This window comes from Spermophilus citellus (assembly GCF_964194105.1).
Source record: "Spermophilus citellus genome assembly, chromosome: 3".
Classification (NCBI taxonomy): Eukaryota; Metazoa; Chordata; class Mammalia; order Rodentia; family Sciuridae; genus Spermophilus; species Spermophilus citellus.
Window position 1 is genome coordinate 183,911,664 of NC_138184.1, and position 20,255 is coordinate 183,931,918.

Consider the following 20,255-nt stretch of genomic DNA (forward strand, 5'->3'; position numbering starts at 1 on the left):
CCTCAGTGGCGAGTCTTGGACTCTCTGGTGGAGCTCTAGGTCATGCTCTATGGGCATCCAATGACCTGCAACAAAAACTGCAGGAAGCACTTGATACCACTGCTGAGTCTCTGGGCTCCTTGCAGCGCCAGGTTACTTCATTGGCACAAGTGGCTTTACAGAACCGAAGAGCGATTGATCTTCTTACTGCAGAAAAAGAGGGTACCTGCCTGTTCCTCAGAGAGGAATGTTGCTACTATGTTAATGAGTCTGGGATAATAGAGAAAAATGTTGTTAAATTGCAGGAATTATCAACCCAATTGCTTAAACCCACCTCCCCTAATCCCATAACGGGGTTCTTCCAATCCTCTCTTGCCACGTACTTACTACCTATCTTGGGACCCCTTATTGGGATGCTCCTTTTCTGTACTCTCTTGCCCTGCATAATAAAGTTCCTTCAAACTCAGTTGCAGAAAATTTCTAATCAAACTTTCAACCAGCTTCTGCTTAGGCACTACCAGCCTCTGATGACCGATGAACCCCCAACATCTCCAAGAGAACAGTTCACTCAGTGCTGAGGCTCCCTACCAGGCACGATGGAATGCAACAGACATCAGACAGCGGGAGACAACGAGCCCAAAGAACCTCTTAATCTGCCATCCTGGATCCATAAGTCTTTATGTCCTTTTAAGTCTCCTCATGGCCCTTGGCCTCTTCTCTGTCAGTCCCCCAACATGGAACTTCTGCCAAAAATTGACCTTTGCTTTAATCTTTATCTTCATTCTGTTTTTATTCGCTCTGATCTTCTTCAGGTGCTGGTGACGCCATGTCCAGGCAACGCTTCCAGTATTTCCTAGAGTCTCTGTTACAGGACCAGTGGCTGATACCAACAATCTCCTCCATCCAGGACTGGTTCGATGCCATCGACGACTTGTGGCTTCAGGGAACTTTCATAGACTTCACCCCTACGGAAGTAGCTGTCTATAGCCACTGGGTTTTATTTCTGGCTGCCATGATATCCCCAGACCTGCCCCCCCCCCCGAACATTCCTCCACTTCCCTTTCTAGGCCCTACGACGCCCCCACCCAGCAGGAAGCAGCCGGATCTGACTAACGACGACCCAATTCCTAAGAAAACAAAAAAGGGAGGAATGTTGGGAAAAGCACAAACGGCAGCCGTACCCCAGAGAAAAAAACCCCAACATGGCGCCTAAGGACTTCTCCTTCCTACCTTCTTCTTCTCTGCAGTGGCGCGAAAAGTTCCCGCCCTTGTGAACTCTCCCGCCTGCGCCAATTTCAAACCTCGCTGGCGGGGAACCTTAGCCCCAATGAGAACTAATGCCTGGGCGCGGGAACTCATATCTGGAAGAACTTGCCAATAAACGGGCGGCCTGCCATTTATCTAAGCCCTACCATCTCCCCTTTAGTTCTATATAAGCACATAGCTTTTTGCAATAAAATTGGAATTCTCCCGGCGAAGTGTCTTTGCATGGGGAATTCTTTCAGTTATGGTATCTAAAATTTTCTTTTTTGTTGTTTATATAAAATTAGTAATATATTGAAAACTCAAAAGTGCTTTTTCATGAAAGATACATTTGTTATAAAGGGATTACATTGTATCATACATGTCTCACAGTAAATTGAACCACTTATTTTATAGACTGTACCACTAATATATCAAATACAGCACTCTGACTTCTTTATATTATTTTGCCCTCATAGGCAATGATAAAGTTGACAGTACTGAATGCAGAATTTTATGAAAATTCTGAACAACAGTTTTTAAATCACATGTGAATTTTTCATTTCATTCAGTATAAATATAAAATTCACCACTTTTGCTCTTGAGTTAATTGGTTCTCATCCCCACTGCTATTCTTTAAAAGCTGGGCAAGTATCTGGTCATATTTCCATAGAGTTAAGCTTATAATCCAATGTAAACATGTTTTAATATTTTAATGTGATCCCTACTCTCATAGGTGGACAGCATTTTCCCCCCTACAAACCTGTTCCTCAGTAACTCATTTATTGGCATGGAAAAAATATCCAATACTTCACAACTGGAAAACATAAAAGTTTATGTTATTTCTCAAGATTTGGTGGGTTAGCTGTTCTAGTTGGGCACTTCTGCTGATATTGTCTAGAACCACTTTTGTAATAAGGGGCTTAGCTAGGACCGTGTGTTAAATCAGTTTTCTAATACTATGATAGAATTACTGAGATAATCAACATATGAGAAGAAAAGATTTATTTTAGCTCATCATTTTGGAGATTTCAGTCCATGGCCTATTGTTTTTGTGCTTGTGATGAGGTAGCACATCATGGTGGGAGAACACAGTAGAGGCAGCTACTCATCTCATCATGGATGGAAAGTAAGAGAATGAAAGGAAAATTCTAGGATCCTCAATATCCCCTTCAAGGACATGCCCCTAGTGACCTAACTTCCTCCCACTGGGCTTTCCCTCATAAAGGTTCAATCATCTCCCAACAGTGCCAAACAAGCTTTTAACACATGGACCTTGGGGGAACACTTGTACCCAAAGCAGAACAGACTGGAACAAGCAAGATGACTTTACTCTCATGTCTGGTCCCTCACCTGGGGTGGGTGGAAAGGTTTGGGGATAGCCAGGACCTCTTTCTGCATATTAAGCTTCTCATTATTCAGTAGCCTAGTCTGAAGTTATTATATATGGTTAATAGATCTCAAGAGAATAAAAATGGAAGATACAAGGCTTCTTAAGACCTAATCCTGGGGCTGGGGATGTGGCTCAAGCGGTAGCGCGCTCGCCTGGCATGCGTGCGATCCGGGTTCGATCCTCAGCACCACATACAAACAAAGATGTTGTGTCCGCCGAGAACTAAAAAATAAATATTAAAAAATTCTCTCTCTCTCTCTCTCTCTCTCTCACTCTCTCTAAAAAAAAAAAAAAAAAAAAAAAAAAGACCTAATCCTAGAAGTCACACAACACCTCCTCCACAGCATCCTATTGGTCCAGACCATTCGCAGGGCTATTCACGAGGATGGTATATACATATCACCTATTGATGGCAAGAGTGGCATAAACTTACAGACTGAGAGGAATTTTGGGTGACCATATTTGTATACAATCTTCTACTCTGTACACAGAAAAATAATGCCAAATGGACTATTCTGCTAAGGAGTGGGACAATTAAATTTCTGAGTTTTTAAATTAATTTTATATTTAATAATATTGAATAATCCTTCTATGGGAAATAGTACAGATTATACTTTTCCATAAACTCTGCATTCATTGAAGAGAGAATGATTTTTTTTTAAGCAAACAAAAAAGATGGGCTTTGAAGTTAGGCATATGGATTTCACCCTTGATTCTGTCAGATCCTAGCGGCAGGACCTTCGGCAACATCCTGTTCTAGTCCTATATTTTTCTTGAATGTATATGTAGGATTTTTGTGAGGATTAAATGACTATATGTAAGTTCTTAGACAAGTGCCTGGCTCATCTAAGATTTGAGAAATGTTGGTTTTAAAAATGTAAACTGTCATTACCTATTATATCACATAGAAACTCTGTTTAGCTTGTACCTCTGGAAGCTGTAAAGTTCTCTGTATTCTTATTAAACTTAATCATTAATCTTGATTACTTTCCCTGCCCTCCCTTGTCTTCTGACAAGTGAAAGAAGGAAGTTCTATTTACTCTTTCATAGGTGGAAAAGGGGGCTGATTAATAATAGTTCTAAAGATGTGATTTATCAACTTAAAAAAAAAATTGTAACATATGGTAAGAAATATTTTATATTCTAACCCAGGACATGTACATAGGCACAAAGTAACCAGTGCACATAGTACTTTATACATGTTTCAGGAAGAGTATTTATCCTTAAGATGTGTTATAAAGTCTAGTTTTCTGTTCCATGAAACAAAAACAACAAAATGTTGGTATTGATCCACTGTTATTAATTTCATTACCTACCAAAGAATTCTAAGGATCTTAGGGTCAATGGGGACTAGAAGATCAAACACACTATACTCTGGGTACAGAAATTGTTCCAGGTATGGTGCTATCAGAATAAGACAAATGCAGTTTTTAAACATGTCAGTTGGATTGGGTTATAGAGCAAAAACTCTTTTTCACGAGTAGAGACTGACTCAAGAGGCTGCGTAATTTCAGTGGGACAAAAGGGTTGAGGAGGAGGCATGTTCTGTGGGGTTTTTTGGTACCATAGTAAACTGCTTTTTGTTTGTTTGTACTAGGTGGAGCAAGGCTGTGGTCCCAATTTCACAACTTACTACCTTATATTTTTGGACAAGTTTTTAAAACTCAGTTTTAGAGTCTTGATTTTTTGACTTGTTAAAATAATACAAAAACATATTTTGAGCTGCGAGAAATAAGAGCACATAGAAAAAAAACCAAAATATTGTACACTAGCAAAGCATTTGGCACATAAAAGCATTCAGCATGTGTTTCTTGCTTCCTTTCCTCACCATGGATCACAGACTCTAGAATTTGTAGCTATTGTTTAGGCTGTGTTTTATATTTTTGGAGGAAAGCTGAGATTTGGTGGAATCATTACTATAGTCAAACCCTATTAGTTTTTTAATGCAATTTAATTGCATTAAATGGATTGTCTCAATATACTAAGAATAGTTAATAATATTTTTTTGGAATATGAATCTGATTTATGAAATATTCTATGTTCTCAGGTTATGTATCATAAGGTTTGGATTAATTTTCCAGTTATCAGTACAATCGTGGGAAAATGTCTTAACAGAAAAGAAACACATTTCTAACTGTAATGTTGCTAATAATTTAAAGAAACAAAATGACATGCAAATGCAAGTATTAGTTTCCTCCTTGGGTGTGCATTAAAGGTTACCAGAATTCACTGTAATGTCTCAGATGACAGGATTTTCATGATCAGTAACCTAGTTTTCAAGAGGTCAAAAGATAGTCACTCAGGTCCTAGATTGACATGACCACCCCCTCTTCGATGGATCGCTAGGATGGGGCTGGACATTTTGAAATCTCTGCCTTTAAGTCTGGGATTTTGTGTGTGTGTGGATGCCGGGGAGATGGCAGTGGCACATTTCCCCTCCTCCCATAATGTCACCCAGGGGCCGGCGGCCGACGCGGCAGCTCCCACGTGGCAAGTCTAGATTGAGCGGGGCGGGGTTGGGGGCGGCGGGCGGGACGCGGAGCGGATCTCCGGCCCTTCCCTCCGGCCTGCCGGGGCGCCTGCGCGGTCCTCCACCGCCAGGGGGCGGGCGCGGCGTCGCGGCGGCGGGGGCCCATTGGTCGCGGCGGGGGAAGCGTGGGAGGAGGCCTGGTGGCGAACTGGCTTCCTCCTGGCCACTCGCGGGGGTGAGGGGAAGCCGGAGGAGTCCGGGAGGAAGCTGAGGCTAGCGCTGGAGGCGGAGGCGGAGGCGGAGGCGGTTCCCGTCGGCCTCCGGCGGGACTGAGCGTAAAGAGGCCGGAAGGCGGGCGCCCGGCGGGTGAGACGACCTGGGAGGCTGCGAGGTCCGGGGAGGGATGGAGGGAGACCAGGGGAGCCGGACACCCACCTTCTTCCTCGTTCTCCGCGCCCCACGGTCGCCTGCGGGGGACTGGCCCTGGGGAGACTCGGCGGCAGGACCGGGACCCAGGGCACCCAGGGCGCCGCGGGCCCTCGACCGTGGCTGCAGCCTGGGTGCGAGCATCCTCCAGCGGCGCCTGGGCTCCACGGGAGGCGGGGCTGTGACTGCACCTGGCGCAGGGTCCCGCGCTCGGGTCTGGGCTGGCACCTGAGCGCGCCTTCCACACACACCCGGGTTGGAGTAATGTGGACCCCAGGAGGCGGGGCTGGAGTTGGGTGTTGGATTCGAACTCGGTAGAGGGCCATCTTGACTCACTTGTGAAGTTTTAGTGTTTCCTAAACTGGAGGTACTTTTTATTTTTTATTTTTTAAACTTATAGCCCATTGGTGTTTGTTGTCATTGGTGAATGCACTGTTAATTCTTTAAAAAAATTTTTTTTCTGCTACGACCACAGCTCTCTACTATGTGTGAGGGCTAGTTCCCTACACCTAAGTAATGAGTAAGGATTGACAGATTGAAGTTGTTACCTTAAGCCGTGATTTTTTTTTTTTGGGGGGGGTGGTGGTGAGGGAGATGTGGGGGAGGGATGCTTTCATCACTCTCTACATCATCCTCTACTTAAATATGTTTACTTTAGAACTTCTAATTGATAGAATTTTTTCTGTTTCTTTTTATTTACTGAGAAATATATGGATACAATGTCACTAAATAATCTTAAATTGCCTAATTGCTGTACACTGTTGCCAAGTACTTCCACATGTGTATTTCTCACAACTCAAGTGAATAAGTCCTTTTATCTATCTTCTTTCCTAACTTTACAGATGAAAATGCCAGCTCTCAGAGAAGTTAAATAAAGATTGATGCTAATAGCAGATCCCCAGACCACCTGGACCTGTGAACACCTTGCAGGACTAGTGATATATTATTATATTTTCCAGGTTTGGGGCAGCATTACTATGTTCAAGCAGTGCTTTACAGAGTACCAAGAGATCTCCATTTAACTTAGAAAATAAAAGTAACTTACCAAATGCCATTCGACAAGAAAATGGCAGAATTGGCGAGTCAGCATCTGGTTTTGGTGGTATTATTGACTTGTACCTCCTTCTGGAGGCTGCCTGCCTCTTTAAGTTCTCTGCCTCTTTACTAGTTAAGTCATTTTGTTTTGTTTTTTGTTTTGTTTTATACAGGTGTTAGGAGCTTTGTGTCATAGATTCTCACACTATTTTCTCAACTCATTAAAGAGTAGCATTACTTGATGGGAAGAAAAGTAATAATAATTTTAGCTAATAAACAGCATTTACGTCTAGTCTGGGGGAGCTTCAGATTACCTATATGACTTTTTAAAAAGTAGGGGGCTTCTGTTTCAAAATGGTGGCAAAATAAGAGTGAATACCACTGGACTAAAGAGACCTTAAAAACTAAAAATGTTTTATTATAATCACAAACTTTTAATATATATTGTTACCTTAAGCATTGCTAACTATTCTTACATACTTTGTAAAGTCACATTGAAAAGGAGAAGGTAATTAGATAGAAGATCAAAAAGATAAGAGACTTGAATGGCAAAAGGTAGTGTTCCCTGTAGGGGATCATAAAAACCTTATGTTTTTCACTATTTTGGGTTTTATGGTAAGCCTCATTATTTAAAAATGTTTTTACAGTCTTTTAAAAATATTAAAGTGCCTGCCATGTGCCAATAATTAATAGGTATCATGGATACTATGAATAAGACAGCCTGGGCCTTCATAAGGCTACTTTATTTTCTCAAAGACAGTGAATGTTTAACCTCCTCTCATCTTTATACAGATTTCATAAAATTGACCCAGAGAGAAAAATTTTGGTTTTATGTTTCAAAAGAATTCATCTAGCTCAGAGTTTAGTACAGTAGCAAATTTTGTCCTGAACATAGTCCAAAAGAGTCTGTGGATCCCATAATCTGGATTTTAAGCAATAGTTTTGCATTTAGTTACTTTGTGAATAGCATTGACCAAATTAGCACATTTAATACTTTATTCATTTGATCGAAGAGGCTGAACAAGATGAGGCTCTTTATACTTCAAAAGGTTTTGTGTTTTTTGTTTTTGTTTTTTTTTTTTTTTTTTTTTTTTAATATAGCTCCTAAAATACAATGAGCTGATTTTCTTGTCAGACAAGGAAATTAAATGTTCTAATACCTCTTAGTCTCTACAGTGTATGGAGTGAATGTGCTCATAGAAGGGCAACATGGAGTTTCTTTTTGGCAGTAAAGTAGTTCTGTATCTTGACTGTCCTGTTGGATACAGCAGCCAACATAGGTAATCAAATTACATAACCAAAAATAACACAAATGGTTACAGTACCACATAGCATTTATCCATTCATCCTTTAATGGACCCTGGTGAGTCCATGAAACTTTCTAGTAATGAGTCACGTCCTACTAATTTTCATCATCAGCTCCAAAGAATTATTGAGGTAGTATTATGGTATCAGGTGTGCCACATAAGGAAGGATACCATTCATTACCTGCAGTTAGTGATCATTAAGTGAGTTCTGAAGGATGTTGGTCAACAGCAATGAATTTTTAAAATTATTTTGGTTGATACATTTTCAGAAAAAAAAAATCACATTAGAAGCATCTATTTGCAAATGGCTGCTGGCCTGCCATCAGTTTTTTTTTTTTTTCTTTTTAACCTTTTTTTTTTAGTTGTAAATGGACATAATACCCTTATTTTTATTTGTTTTTATGTGGTGCTGAGGATCAAACCTGTGTGCTAGGCAAGTGCTCTACCACTGAGCTACAGCTCCAGCCACTGCCATCAGATTTTGATGTAGAAATAGGATGTTAATTGCAGTTTTTCCCGGGCTGTTGGACATATAGAACTGCTGTGTCTCCATTTCTTTGTGCAGAAGGCTTGACTGACAGAATTGTGTCTGCCATTGTGCACGTCAGTTTTACAGATTATTTAAAGACAGTATTAGTGTGGTTGCTAACGAAAGTTCCTACACAGAATAGAAACCTGCAACTTATCATTTGGCGTAAAGTAGCTACAGGAGATGAGGATAGGAGTTCTACCATGTATACATTTGTGCCTTTTCCGAATTTTTTTTTAAACACAATTTATGAGATGGGTACTTAATAATCTTATTTATGTCCATCTTATAATTGCATTATTTTTGTCATTATTCTTGATAATACCGATTTCTGTCCATCCATCTTCCCCAAGGTCGTTTACAGTATAAGATTAAGGTTGTTTAGATTATAACCCTTTAAACAATTGTAGAATTCTTGAAGGAGCAGGCAAAAATAAATGGCATTTTGTAGGATTCTTTCTTGTTTTTGGATTTGGGTATATTTGTGCTGTAATCAACATTCCATTCCTTCAACTAGATTATAGGTTTTTAATCAAAATTATGCTTTGGTTAAAAGAGAAGAATTGCAAGACCTTCAGGAAATTGAAAATATAGTAAGTAGTCTGTTTTAACCTTTGCAAACTGAAGTTGTCTTCCCTGCTCCTTGTCAATTTTCTCCAGATCTATTCACTGCCAGCCTCCTCTTCTTTCACCCCCAAAGGAGGATTCCACTTGGTGTTCAGAAACAGTGAAAAAATTCTTATCATATGAATTTTAGTTTGGGGCCTTTCATCCTAGATCTGCTGCTTTTTTTTTTTTTTTTTTTTGGATTGTTATGCTCTTGGTCTGAAGTTCTCAGATCTGTGCTTGAATGGGAATCACTGGGGAACTTGTTAAACATGCTGGAGTTTTAACACCTACTCCTAGGGATTCTGATTCTTTTGGTCTGTGGCTGGCCCTGGAATTTGCATTTTAAAAAGCACACTAGTGATTCTGATGTCCCTGGTCTGGTAATACTATAGTTAGGGCTTTGTAGGGTATTTCATTGAATCTGTGCAATTGTTTATAAAGTTGTTTCAGGAAACAGAAATGTGGTTGTAAACCTCATCCTGGGTGTACACATGCTGATAAGGGAAGCAGTGTGCCTCTCAAAATCAATAACAGGGTTTTAGGTTTCTAAGAAACAAAAGGGCCTCTCTTGTCAAAGGGTTATTATAAGGCATATGATATGAGATGAAATAATTACATAATAACATTTCTTCACATCTGTACCATGTAAAATAGAGTTTATATAAGGAGTCCTTACCTGATATCTGTTTGTAATGAAGATTGTGTGGATGACTTTGTTTTAAAGGTGCAGCTTTCTTGAGGTGTGATGCACTCCAGCTTGGCCCCAGCGTTATTTTCATCCTACTCATTTCCAGTCATTTATGTTAGTGGCTCAGTTCAGAAGTCTTATGCTCCAATGGAATATTTACTTACTGTCACACTGACATCAGATGTAGCATAATGGTTTGATTTATCTTTTTATCATTCTTTTCTGTTAGTCCATAGCTGTCACTAATATCAAGAAGCTGTTTATGCACTCATACAGGAATTGCAAACCATCCTGTGCTGAGTAGTTGTAGGAGGAGGTGGTAGGGTAAACACAAAATCTCAAGAGTAGGCCTCAACTCTAACTGCCAATTCAAAAAGAAAAGCTGAAGTGGTGTATTGGGTATTGAAAGAATGTCTGTAGGTTAGAGCAAATCTTCACTCTTGAGATTTCAGTGAAACACAACTCTACCTGCTTTTGGTGCTTCCTTTCGTGGTGGGGAAAGTTACTTAGCTATGTTAGATTTAGGGAGAGGAAAGCAGAACATGGATCAATTTCAGTTTTAATCCCTTAAAGTGTTTTTGGAAAACATGGTAAAATGCTTGTTGATCAACTGGTTATTACAGAAATTGGATCTCTCACATTTCTGAAGAGGAAAGAGTAACTTTAGGTCTCCTCTGTGGCGGATTCACATGGACCAGAGGAATTGTACTATGAGATTGACATTGAGCTGACTCATGTTGCTCTCAGAAGGTATGTCACTCATGTTGCTCTCAGAATGTGTGTTGTCTGTCAGGATTGGCTACTTCTCTCTCTGCTGTCTTTGGTGAATTTGATTTAGGCAGGGAACTTATGTGATTGATGGTGGCCCTTTGTTAACTTGTTTTTAAATGAAATTCAGTGGGTAATTATAGCTGTATTTTATCTGTTTTTATCCTTAGGAAATTGGAATTTAATCCAACATGCTGTAGATCAGATATAAGTTTTCTGAAGTGTTAACTCTATTCAGTATTAAGAGAACCAAATGAATAACAAGGTGTAGCACTTATTATGGATTGTAGAGGAAAGCTGAATCTTCGCAGGGTAGTCCAAATTTGCTTCAGCTCTAACATTGGTTAACATTCTAGGGGGAAGTTAAAAACACTTCCTGCTGACTTTTGCTTTTCCATAGTATACTTTTAATTTTGTTTGTTAAGCACATTTAGATATTTGTCTTCTTTTAAATGTAATTTCAATATCATTCTACTTAAGAAAATAAAAGTCATATGGTGTTGATTCAGATAACTATTAACAATCCTGGGATAGATCATCCATATGCCTCTTCCCAAGGTTTTCAATAGAACATGACAAATTTATTCTCAAAGACTTACTTATTGGTTCAGTTGACCCATTATTTTAAAGAATTTTCATCTGTTGCTTTGCAATCTCACTTTTGGGGGGCCACTTTGCAGAAAGAGTTGGGGGAAATTTTTTCTTGCGTCTTTTGTCCCCTAGTCAAAATATAAGTTTAATTTGTTCTTTTAAAAACTTGGGAAGGGGTCTGGGTTTGTGGCTTATTGGTAGAGTGCTTGCCTAGCATGGGTTAGGCACTGGGTTTGATTCTTGGTACCACATATCAATAAATAAAGGTCCATTGACAACTAAAAAATATTTTTAAAAAAACTTGGGAAACTTTTTAAATTGTTAGTCATTACAATATTTTATTTTAATCATTATTTCATGCACACTTTTAAAAGCTGTATGTGTGTGTGTGAGAGAGAGAGAGAGAGAAAAATGATAGATTCTTTTAGATGCATCTTCTAGAATTCAGTATCATCAGAAGAATAAGTTTATTTTGTGCTCATGGTTTCAGAGATATCAGTCCATGGTGAGTGAACTCCATTGCTCTGGACCTAGAGTGAGGTGGAATATCATGGTGGAGGGGTATGGCAGAGGAAAGCTGCTCAGCTCATGGCAGGAAGCAGAGAGCAGGGGAGCCAGGGACAAAATATATAATCTGCAAGGGCATGTCCCAGTGACCTACTTCCTCCATCCATACCCTGCCTGCTCACAGTTACCACCCAGTACAGTAGTCCTGTCAAATTATTAATCCATTAACTGGTTGACTCCACTGACTGTGTTACAGTTCTCATAATGTAATTATTTTACCTCTATACAATCTACATAACACATTTACTCTTTGAGGGGATACTTTATATGTAAAACATAACAGTGTCCTAACATTAAATACTGTCTGAGGTTAATAATTGGATTTTTTTAATCCCTAAGCAATTAATATTAAAAATGCCATATTCTATTCACAGTATGTATAACACTTGATGGCAGCTCAGGGAGCATCCTGAATTTTCAAATGTTAATATTCTTTCAAATAAATGTAATCATCTTTCGCCTCCCCATTTTGTTATTTCAAAAATTTGTCTAGCCAGGCAAAAATGTAGGTATCTGGATGAGATGGGTTACTTGATAATAGTGAATATCTGTGATAGAAATAACATATTACTAAAGTATTAAAGGTTTTTAAAAGGCTAAATATTTGAAATTTTAAAAGTTGATCACAAAAAAAAAAAAAAAAAAAAAAAAAAAAGTTGATCACAACATCAGAATCACCTAGTGGAGTCAACTCTATTTTAAGTACATCACAAAAATGAACCCATTTAAACATCTGCATAAACTGGTGTCAACTTCTTTCCACTAACATATTTAATAATCAATGCAATGGAATTTAGTAAGATTTGCCAATTTCTTTCTCTTTCCTGGAATTGGTTTGGAAACATTACAGAGTCTAGATTTATTCTTGTCTTTGTAACTGATAAATAGTTTCATCTATAGGAAGAGAAAGATTTTTCCCTTTTAAAGGTGAAATATCCTGTTTTTTCCTCAAAAAAATGTACAAAATATTCTTCAGAGAGCAGTTGAGTATGAAAATGTCTGATGGAGCATAAATTTTAGGATTGCTCAATCAGTTCACCTTTTGTGATAGTACTTCTAAGAGGTTTAGTAGTAGCTGTATAGGAGTTGTATATTGTGCATGTAACCCAGTAAAAAAATATTAGACTATTGGGCATAGTCAGAAAAGTTTTTTATTCTTCTGCTTTAATTTTATTATTGTTGTTCCTCATCTCAGGGCTCTGCACCTTATGACCCATAGGCCCGTGTGGTCCCACAATCCATGATTGGTTTTCACATTTTTAAAGGGGTTGAAAAAGTAAAATAATAATTTGGTGATATATAAAAATTTTATGAAATTCAGCTTTATTACAACACAGTTGAACAATTTATTTTTATATTATTGATGATTGCTTTCTGGCTACAGCTATGGAGGGAAACAGTGATAGAATTTGTATGGTTCTGAAGGTTCTGAAAGCTTAACAATATCTACTATCCGGCCCTCTTACAGAAAAAGATTTCCAACACTTGCCCTGTTTATTTACAGAAATGCAGTTATTTATTGCAAGTAGGTTTTTGAACCACTGAGCCACATCCCCAGCCCTATTTTGTATTTTATTTAGAGACAGGGTATCACTGAGTTGCTTAGCGCCTCACCTTTGCTGAGGCTGGCTTTGAACTCATGATCCTCCTGCCTCAGCCTCCAGAGTCACTGGGATTACAAGCATGTGTCATCACATCTAGCTGCCCATAGTTCTTATTAAAGTTATATTGTTGTTTGTAAATATAACAAAGTAACTTACCCTAGTGTCTCTTCTAGTTTTAGCATTCTTTTGGTTTCAGCATTATCTTGTTTTACTCTTCTACTTTAATGCTCTGGAGATGAAATTTAACTTTTTATCTTCCAAACTCAAGGGGGTCTTTATTAGTCTGGTTTTCCCAATAAATAGCCAATAGGTGATATATAGGTAATAAGTATAAATATGTAGATACATATTCCTTACAATAAACTATCTGTAGATATATAATTTGTTATGTGTGTAATAAATTATTATAAGGATTTGGCTGACAGTTCTAAAGGCAATGAAGTCTGGTATCTATAGTTGGCAAGCTAGCAACCAAATAGAGTTGACTGTTTGGTTCCAGTCCACAGCCAAAGGCTTTCTCCCAGCTTAAAGATAAGCAGAGTGTGAATTCTCCTTTTGTTAGGAAAATCAGTTTTTCCCTGTACTGTCACATCAAAGCACAAAAGACCATGACCTCAAAACTTGGGGATTTATTATTAGGAGCATCTCATAACCTGCTAATAGATGAGAACTGGTCAGTTTCTTTTTACCCAGCTCCAATGTAGAAAGGTAGGTAGCAATTAGGGTTTCAGCGACTTCCTTGTGGAAGAGAATGACCTACCTTGGGAAAGGAGTTATAAGCCATGAATAATGGATGAAAATAAAAATACTTATTATAATATCATACTCCTTTATTCAGCTCTTGTTCTATTCAGATCTTCAGAGGATTGGATAAAACCCACCCCATTGAGGAGGACAGTCTACTCAGTCTATGTTATCCAAAAATAATCTTTTATGGACACATCCAGAATAATGTCTAAATATATGGGTAACTTGTGGCCCAGTCAAGTTGACACATAAAATTGACATAGGACCTAAATAAACTTTATATCTATCTTTTTGCCCTTTTGCCCCCCCCCCCTTTTTTTTTTTTTTTGGTAGTTCTCTTAAAAAGCCCCAGTTTGTGTGGATGTTAGAATCATCTGAACTTAGTTGGTTCAGTTGAAAGTGTCATTTGGCTAGCACCAAATTGAAGTTGAATTGAACTGAATGGTTGTTTCTTCATATGAATGGAGTATAGCTATAGTATTTCCTTCTAGTTTGTTTTCTAATGAGCATATTTGTACCCTTCATTTTCTTGTATCATTTTTGAAGTGGGAGGGCTCTAACACATAAGCTTAGTCATTTTGACAAACTAATCTCTGGAGAGGCTACTTTGCATCAGAGATCAGAAATTTTCAGAACAATTTGATTGGCATAGCATTTTGTCATCAGACCTCATGGATTTATTTGTGAGCTTCTTCCTTACCCTTCATAGGACTTTATGCAAATCCCTTGACCTCATCTATAATGCCTGTATAATACCCACTACAGCTAGAGGGCTGGTAGGGAGGTTATATAAGAATGTGTGTGAATTGCACCACTGAATGCATGCATTGCCTGGGCTTATGTTAACTGTCAAGATCTCTCTCTCTTGGTAATTGTTTTCATGGCTTATTTTGTGTATAGAATGGTGTTCTTATAGTTTTCCTGATACAGAATCTACTTCTGAAGGAAAGACTGGAAAACACAGACACTTGATCTGTGCTTTTATTTCTGCTGTTTCTTAAGTTAATGGATTCTAAGACAATGCCTCCTTTTCCACATGGTAGTCTTAGTTTTACTTGAGTAAAAGAACTTCATTCATTTGGACCAGAGTAGACTCTTGAGTTAAAGGAATGTTTTCATATTATTAAACATTCAGAGAAATCAGAATGTCACTCTGAGATCCTAGCTTAGGCTCTCTTCAGTATAGGTCCCATACTTGGTATTTGTTTAGTGTTTCATCACACAAAGGCATGATGGGGGCCCTCCTTGCTTTTGACTTTTAGATAGTTATGCACTTTATATTTAGAAACCTGATTTATTGTCTAAACACTGAAACTTGTTTTGGCCTACATTTGTACTTTTTGGAGCAATTTTATTTCATAAATATACTGAGGTTTTTAATTAGTTAACAATAATAATAATTATTATGCAGTACCAGGGATTGAACCCAGGGGTATGCTACCACCGTGCTGTATCCCCAGCCCTTTGTATTTATTTTGAGATAGGGTCTCACTATATTGCTGAGGCTGGTGTCTAACTTGTAATCTTCCTGTCTCAGCCTCCTCAGTTGCTGGAATTACAGGTATGCGCCACTGTGCCTGGTGCTTAATTTATTTAATTTTAATCTGTCATAAGAATACACTCCCACTGCATAATTACTATGGTTTTGGTAGCTGGTACTAGTTTCTGTAATTCCATCTTTTAATAACTATGTAAGAAAAATGGTAAACCTTTTACTTGTTGCATCTAGATAGAATTCCGAATTTCTTTTTTTTTTTTTAAGAGAGAGTGAGAGAGGAGAGAGAGAGAGAGAGAGAATTTTTAATATTTATTTTTTAGTTCTCGGCGGACACAACATCTTTGTTGGTATGTGGTGCTGAGGATCGAACCCGGGTCGCACGCATGCCAGGCGAGCGCGCTACCGCTTGAGCCACATCCCCAGCCCCTAGAATTCCGAATTTCTAGTAGAGGTCTTTTTTTATCCTGGTACTGTTGTGTTTGTTTTCATTGGATTTCTTTTTCTTTGATCCTCACTTGATTGTTGGTGTGGTTTAGCCTGAGATTTCCATTAATTTTTTCTTTTGTTCCCCTCTGAGAATGTTACATATAAATATTTTGTTTTGTATTCAGTGCTATCATAAGAATATAAATCAGGAATTATTTGGAAGTAGCATCATAAACATGCTCCGTGATTTACTCTCAGATATATTCATTACTCCTTTTTCTGATTTACAGTTTTGCATCATTAATTAAACAAAGATGTGTTATAACTAAAGCCTAAATTTAATGCAATTTTAATTTAGAGATCTTACTAACTTAATTCTTTGAGCAATTTTAGTATAAAACAATTGTATTCAGCTAGACAATTGTAGTTGCTTACAATGTGGTCTTAGTAGTGATAAATTTAGAAGCAGGCTTGTTGGGAGGCACAAACAGGTGGCAGGTATAGGAGGCAGTGACTGTAATTATACAGGTGCAGCCTCAGCAGGTAATGGAAACTGAAATAGAACAGCAGGTGTCTGATGCCCAACTGCTTATCGCATTTTCAAAAGAAGTTTTCTGAGACCACACTCAGATAAGAGTGAAGTTATTTGAAATATTGACTGGGAGGAAAGCCTTATGTGTAGTGAAAGCAGCATTCAATTTTGCTGGAAGCCAAAAGAGGATTTATAACCTGTTGGGATTTTCATTTGAAAAGCCAACTTTTTTTATTTTTTATTTTATGTGATGTGATGGTTTGTGGATACTTTGGCTTCAGTTTTCCTAGCCTGTGGCTAAGTAGTTTAAATAGATATGTAACATTGACTTTTTTTTACTATGTTGTAGGTGTTCCTATAACTAACAAAGGAAAAGAAATCAATAATAAACAAGTCAGTTTAAGTGTTGATTTTTTGCTTCAGGGTAGATTGTACAGAAGAAAAGGAGCCAGGATGGAGCATGCATCTTTGGGTGCTGTTTACCCTTCCCTAGCCACCTGCTTTTTTGGGAAAACTGGATGTCTCACTTTCTTTCAGTGTCCTTAAGGTAGATCATTATAGATCAAAGATCAATATGGAAACTTAAGTATCAAAACATAAAATAAAATTTATTTCTGATTTATGCGATTTATTAATCACAACTTCACTTTGAAGTCCTTTCCTTTACAATAGATTGTTGACTGGAAGTTTTCCAGCTCAACATGGATGTGGCTTTCCTATTAAACTCATTTGCTTTTCCACTTTTAATTTTTAAGTTTACCTATGTTGAGTTGTTTCTTAGGAGGTACACATACACACACACACACACACACACAACACACACATTTTATAGTATCTGTTTCTTGTGTATGGTAAAATAATATCAAAAAACAGGTTTTTTAAAACTTGATATGTATTCTGTCAATAATAATTGCTGGAATGTTTAAAATTATACTTCTGTACTTCCAAATATATTATTTTGCATATGTAAATTAAAAACCATGAAGAGAACCCTGGTATTAAACTAAGACTTTGCCATGAATGCTTAACATAGTGACAGCTGAATTATGTGAAATCAAAAATGAAGTGGCAGCTGGGCATGGTGGCACATGCCTGTAATCTGAGCTCTTTGGGAGGCTGAGGCAGGAGGATTGTAAGTTTGAGGCCAGTTTAGGCAATATTGAGACCCTCTTAAAAAGGGCTTTGGATGTAGCTCAGTGGTAGAGCTTTTGTCTAGTATGTGGTAGACTCTGTTCAATCCCAATATTTAAAAAAAGGAGAAGGAGGAAAAGAAGAAAAAGAATTAGTAGTAGTAGTAGTAGTAGTAGTAGTAGTAGTAGTAGTAGTAGCAGTAGCAGCAACATGTAGCATGTAGCATGTAGCATGGAATGAGCTGGCCAACCTAAACTCTTACCTCATTTCTGCATATAATTTGTTCATGACTGGAGTAAGCAGCTTATCCTCTTTGAACCTTGTCTGCAAACCCAAGTTTTGAACTAAATAAATTTCTTATGAATGCATAATCACTGAGAATAATAAAACATTGTCTTCTAGTCACAGCTTAATGGCAGGTTTTCTCATTTGTCCACTTTTCATTTGTGAGGGAGCTTGAGGGTACAGACCACTCTCTTGGGATTTTATGGTCCAGTGAAAGGAGACAGACTGGTGATAAGAGTTTTTTCATTAAATATTAATGTGGGTAGAATACTTAGAAGTGTCATGACATTTACTTAATTAGTTCTATATATATATATACTCCAAATTCAATCTAAAAAAGAATATTTATTCTAGAATTAATGTTGTTTTTCTTTTCTTTTGATTTTAGGAGCATATTTAATGAAAAGTTTCATAGACTGAAAACTAAACATGAGGGTAGCAGGTAAGATATTTAATTTAGTGTAATTTTGCCTTTTGTGTAACCTCTTTGTTTAGTAATGACTAAAGATGACAGTAAATAATGTTTCTTTGTTTTATATTGAGTATAAAGCTAAAGTTAACTAACATTATTTAGCCTAATTTTTTAGGTAGTAAGCAAATTATAAATTATACATTTAGTGAACATTACATATGTTTTTATAAATAAACATTTTGTTGAAATAATGCTAAATATTTTAAGTATGGTTTTAATATTTCTTATATATTAAGCTTGTTTACCTAATATTATATATAAAATGTCCATATAAAGAGTGATTTTTACCATGTTAGGAGGCTGATTTTTATTTTGCTAAAGTTTTAGCCTATTGAGAAAAATGAGTTCTAAAGTTTCAAAGTTTAAATCTCTCCTAAGTAAAATTAAAACTAATGTAGGTAAAGGATTCAATGAAATACACGTTTTTACTCAGTATTTGTTAATTCAAGTTCAGTTGGCATAAGTGAGGTTACATGATGTAAGAACATTAACCTGTTCCTGAAGGATCATCTTAAAGAAATTGAGAAACATCACTAGATGTTTATAGTATTAAGCTAGCTATCTTTAAACATAAGAAGGCAATCCATACACCTGAATAGACTCTTGCTACCTATAAAGAGGAAGTGATTTCCCCACCTGTCCTTCAGTCAAAGACAGTGTACATTCTACAAAGGCATTTCTATTTAATGTATACCCAACATAGGAGATAAATTGTAATTTCTCAAGGTAATCAGTCTTATTTGTCATCTTCTCACCAGCAAACCAAATAGTTTTCCCAGCAGCATCTCTTAAAAAAAAAAAAAAAAAAAGTGCCTAAAGTCAAAGTGGATTAATTAACAAACCAGTCTTCGTACTTTGGTCAAAATTGTATAGAAATAGGCACAATTGGTTAAGCTTCGTGATTATTAAACAAAGGACATGATTATTAAAGAAAGGATAACTGGAGGTTGTTACAAATGCTTTTGTGGAAATTTGAAAACCTGGATCACTGTTCCATGAAATTAGTATCCCTTTTTTTAAGTAGTTGTACAGTTGTTGAATGATATTCCTGGGAACCAAGAGCTTGCTTGTGGTTTTAAAAAAAAACAAAAACAAACCATGTTGCAGTGCCTTTTTTTTTTTTTGGTACCAGTTATTGAACCCAAGGGCACTTAACCACTGAGCCACATCCCCCAGCCCTTTTAATTAAGTAATTTTTTTTAAGACAGGGTCTCACTAGATTGCTTACAGTAAGTTGTTGAAGCTGGCTTTGAACTTGAGCTCCTCCTGCCTCAGCCCCTGAAGCTGCTGGGATTACAGGCATGTGCTGCCATGCCTAGCCCTTTTTATGTTTTTAATGATCTATAGCACAGCAGGACTATATGATGATTGATGATTATGTCTGCATATGATTTTAAAGTTTATTGCTGAAGCATAGGGATTTGAAATAAAGCAAGTTTCTCTTCTGCACATAATTTTGAATTCATTCTAGTTGAAACTAACTTTGTCATGTAGTCCATTTTTCTGATTCTGACAATTAATGCCCAAGTTAATTGATGAGTAATTACTCACTGAGTGCTTATTTTATGTTTGGCACCTTTCCTAGTAAAGGTCTTAAGGGAACTGCCTTTAATGAATCATCTGTTACTTCATTACTTCTAACTAATTAATCTCTTCTTATTTTAAGAAATATCTGATTGTTTTGAAATACCCATATAGTCATTATTTTAACATCTGAAATTTATCCCTTTTGGTTTGTGAAAAATAGGAATATACAACTAGTGTAGTCCATGGCTAGAAGCAAGAGAGACTTGCCTAGAAAATTAAGAATGGGAATGATGGTATGATATGGTTGGGCCCCTCCATGTCCGGGACTAGATGCTGGTCCTGGACACAGGCCAGATATAGAGGAGACCTTCTGTAATAGAAGTTCCACAACCCTATCCTAACTTTTCTCTCCCTCGGAGCTTTTGTTTC

General features: G+C 37.4%; 1 protein-coding gene across 5 annotated transcripts in view; it reads left to right on the top strand.

Moving 5' to 3' along the window:
- The first annotated feature begins 5,258 nt into the window (after nucleotides 1-5,258).
- The window catches only part of FAM3C (FAM3 metabolism regulating signaling molecule C), a 44,095-nt gene continuing 29,098 nt past the window's right edge, over nucleotides 5,259-20,255 (top strand). For 2 of the 5 annotated variants that reach the window (XM_081287685.1, XM_081287681.1), the window contains exons 1-2: nucleotides 5,259-5,450; nucleotides 18,216-18,269. In XM_081287685.1, the coding sequence (XP_081143811.1) occupies nucleotides 18,257-18,269 (13 nt within the window). In that variant the 5' untranslated portion in view covers nucleotides 5,259-5,450; nucleotides 18,216-18,256. Of the gene's footprint in view, nucleotides 5,451-5,473; nucleotides 5,878-16,834; nucleotides 16,959-18,215; nucleotides 18,270-20,255 lie in introns of those variants that run through there. The other 3 variants (XM_081287682.1, XM_081287683.1, XM_081287684.1) reach the window with 3 other exon arrangements.